Source organism: Charadrius vociferus, unplaced genomic scaffold (assembly GCF_000708025.1).
Source record: "Charadrius vociferus isolate BGI_N301 unplaced genomic scaffold, ASM70802v2 scaffold354, whole genome shotgun sequence".
Classification (NCBI taxonomy): domain Eukaryota; kingdom Metazoa; phylum Chordata; class Aves; order Charadriiformes; family Charadriidae; genus Charadrius; species Charadrius vociferus.
The window spans coordinates 155,802-159,848 of record NW_009648040.1 but is presented as its reverse complement, the minus strand read 5'-3'; the positions used below and the strand labels follow the sequence as shown (position 1 = coordinate 159,848).

The 4,047-nt window shown below is 49.4% G+C and overlaps 1 protein-coding gene across 1 annotated transcript in view; it reads left to right on the top strand.

The window, feature by feature from the left end:
- The first annotated feature begins 293 nt into the window (after positions 1–293).
- POLB (polymerase (DNA directed), beta) overlaps positions 294–4,047 on the top strand; it is a 14,457-nt gene continuing 10,703 nt past the window's right edge. The window contains exon 1 of the mRNA XM_009883566.1: positions 294–347. Within this exon, the coding sequence (XP_009881868.1) occupies positions 294–347 (54 nt within the window). The remainder of the gene's footprint in view (positions 348–4,047) is intronic.

Sequence of the window (4,047 nt, the reverse complement as noted above, 5' to 3'; positions counted from 1 at the left end):
TGTACCCTACACTTACCCTTGTTGAACCCTAAACCCTAACCCCTAACCGTAACTCTAAACCTACCCCTAACCCTAACCTTAACACTAAACCCTTACCCTAACCCTCTAACCCTTAACCCTAACCCTAAACCCTAACCCCTAACTGTAACCTGAACCCTGTGGCTAAAGGTTTGTGGGGCGATGAAAGGGGTTCCAGGAGAGAGCGAGAACAAGGCCCAACTTGCTGTGCTGGCCCCTTTGGTTTGGGAGCTAGGGCTGGACGTTCGGTATTTTTGCTCGTGGCTCTTCGGAAAATGGCAAAAGGTGGTTTTGAGGCTGAAGTCAAGAGGAAAACCCTGAGGCCAAAGGTTTGTGGGGCGATGAAAGGGGTTCCAGGAGAGAGCGAGAACAAGGCCCAACTTGCTGTGCTGGCCCCTTTGGTTTGGGCACTATGGCTGGACTCCTTCACGATACATAAATGAAGAGTCATTTATCAATAGACAGTAAAAGGAGAGTGTTTTCCCTATTTCAATGCCTCACGCTCATATTGACAGCTTTCAAGGTTTTTTTTATCTCCCCCACAAATTTGCAGACATTTTGGGGCTGCCACCCCTGCGTAACCCCCTATTCTCCCACTAACCTGCTCCTCTGCCACATCGTGTCTTTATCCCCCTCTTGTTATTTGCGCTGCCCCAAATGACATCATCACCCACACAGACACACACACTCCTTTTTATCCCCCCCCCCCCGCCCCCCAAAAAAGGCACAAAGCGACCGCACCCAGGGCTGGCCCCTTCCCCTCCGGGTGCTCGACCACTGGCAGGCAAACCTGGGTGGGGGTGGACGTCTATTGAGTATTACCAGACCCATACAACCAGACACCTGAAAAACAAAAATCCCCAAGTATATTTCGGCAGACTAACAAAGAGCACAGAAGAAAGCAGAGGAATTCCCTCACACCGAGGCACGGGATGGGACAGCAGCTGAGCTACAGTAGGACCCCAGGGAAACAGCTCAGCACCAAATACAGCGCGGCCTTTCAAAGCCACAGCGACTGGACCTCTCCCAGTCCATATTAAAACTAAGTGGTGCCATTCTGAGCACGACAGTAAACCTTCTGGCTGGCCCTGGGAAATACCTCATCCCTTCCTCACAGCACTGCTGCAGGGACATCCCCCTGCCAGGCTGCTGCACAGGGCTGGGCCGTGACCAGAATCGACGCGACGGACCCCCTCAAACAGCTACAGCCCTCACGCCGCTGCCACCGCTGCTGCTGCACACCTTGTTGGGTCAGTACAGCTGAAATGAACTTGCCCAGCTGTCATTCCATACCATTAAACTATCCATCTCCAAAATACACACCTATAATGTGACTGGGGGGGAGGTGGGTGCTGCATGATTAGTGGGGACATCTGGCTGGCTGCCCTGCCCAGCAGAGATGCTACTGAACCACCAGGGAAACGTGCCGCTGACAGCCAGACAGAAATCAAGAACTTCAGGGCACTCCATCTAAATATCAGGGGAGAAAAAGCCCTCTAACATTCAGTTGCCTCTCTTTTTAAAAGTTTACAACAAATACCTAACTGCTTAAGAACACCTAAGAAATTGTTTGCTACAGCTATTTGGCAGTTGCAGTTTAAACAATGCAAGTCAGTTTGCAAATTACATAATTTAAACTTTTTTTTTTTTTTAAGTTTCATTTATGATATAAAAATATGCAAGATAAAAGATCCCCCATATGCTTTTACTTTTGCGGGGAGCGGGGAGGAGGGGGAATCAAATCCCTGGTGCTGTAAACTGGAAGGCTACCAAAAAGGTCCGGCAGATGGGCTGACAATTTTGGCTGTGCTGAACATGCAAAGGAACGTGGTTTTATGATATCTCGCCTGCTACAATTGAGAAACCAAAGACCAGTGATGCCATCAACTGTAGGAAGATGGGCTGTGATTGGGACATTGGAATGAAAATATATATTTATTTATTTTTTAAAGAGAGTGCAAAATCTTATTGCTGATGGCTTCTACTGCCACGTACATCATCTCTGAAGAGCCTCTTTGATGGGAAGTTCATAAAATGCATTGCTGGTACCAGTGGAGAACAGTGTGGAGCAAAGGAATGCCACTCCCCATACACGGCTCCCGAGCTGTGGGGCCGCCATCCCCTTCACCAGCCCCCTCAGCACCCTGGGGTGGATCCCACCCAGCCCCAGAGACTTGTGTGTGCTGATGTGGTGTAGCAGGTCATTAACCTTTTCCCCTTGGATTATGGGGGCTTCATTCTGCTCCCTGTCTTCCAGCTCAGGGGGCTGGGTACCTGCAGTAAGAACAACCGTTCTTATTGTTAAAAACTGAGGCAAAGAAGGCATTAAGAATGTCAGCCTTTTCCTCATCCTTTGTCACTATGTTTCCCCCCTGCACCAAAGGATGAATATTCTCCTTACCTCTCCTTTTGTTACTAATGTATTTATAATCATCAAATCCAACCATAAAGTTTACACTGCCAAGTCCACCACCAAACCATGTCCCTAAGGACCATGTCTACACATCATTCTCTAGGACACGCTGGAAGGTATACTACTCTACAAGGGGTCTGCAAGAACTGTGTGGTGCTGCAAGCCATGCTGGGAGCTGTAGTTTGGGTTTCAGTGCCTCCTCACCTTGCAGCACTGCCTCAATGTGTCCATTTGTCACCACAACATGCTGCTCACACATAGCTCCCAAAGCCGTCTACTGTGTGTCTAGTTCTCTTAGGACCATTCTAGTCTCCTCAGGCTTCCTTTGGCATTACACATCATGCCCCAGAGCTATTTTAGACCTGCCTAGTCCCCTCTGAACCCCTCCTGAGATCTGCATTGTGCCCCAGAGCAGTCCTGTCTTCCTCTACATTATCTAGGACTTCTCTACTCAGTTCCGTGGCCCCGGACAACAGCCGTACTCTGCTCAAATCCAGTCCTGAGCTCCTCATTGCGTCACTAAGTTTTTCTTTGGTCTCTCCAGCATCTTTAGCCACACTTTTAGCTCTGGAATGCTCTTTGGGACTCTCTTCTCCCCTAAAACCCTCTCTCAGTACGTATCTGTGATCTAGCTCAGTCTTTTTCTTCTTTCTCTCATCCACCGTACCTCCATTTGGTCCCTGGCCCCTTAAGGATATCTCTCTACTCTGCTCAGGTCCCTTCTTGAACTCCTTATTGTGTCCTCCTTTGTTTCTTTGTCCCCCACAGGACCCCTCTGCACCCATCATGGACGCTCATGAGAATTTCATTATGCTGCACAGCTTGCTCTTATTTCTGTAGCACACTTTACACCCATGTTTTCCTCAGAACCCCCTGACAGGCTTTTGTGCCTCAGAGCGCTCTTATCTCACTCTTTGCCATTTGGAATGCCTTTATTCTGCCCCTGCCCCCCTGACAACATCTGTACTTTGTACAAATGGAGATATTTTTGAGGTTTTCTCATGGGATCTAATTCTGCTTCATCATTCAGTCCTATCCAGAACATAGTTGTGGTAGAAGTTAGGTAGTATGTGTGGTCTTGCTAGAAATTAAGTACAACCCCACAGCATTGTACGATTTTTTCAAAGGAAACCGAGGCACATAAATTTTGATACCGGTATTCTTACTGCATTTAATGAACTACTGTCCTACCCCAACTACTTTTCCCACTCCAACTCCTTCCAGAGGGTAGTATGACATCTATTTTTTTCTATCTACGCCCCAGATAAATTAAGTTTAATTACCTAGCCGGTCACGTTGCTGACGCAATGCAAATAGTTGTAGTAAAGAGCAGGCATCCTCATGCCCAGTACGGGTCACTGCCTCTGCTCGGGGCTTTGAGCGCTGTAAGCTGAAGGCAGATGAGAGAAGCAGCTCCGCCCCCTCCCGCCGCCATTGGGCCTTCCGGTGGTTGGCCCCACCCCTTTCCCAGGGGATTGTGGGAAGGGCGGTGGGCGGGGCCCGAGGGCGGTGGTCCAGAGCCGCGGCCGATGGAGCGCGTTCTGCTGATTGCGCAACGCAGGTCGTCGCGCCCTATGACGTCCCACCCGGAAGCGCCTCCCCGTGATCTCCGGCCT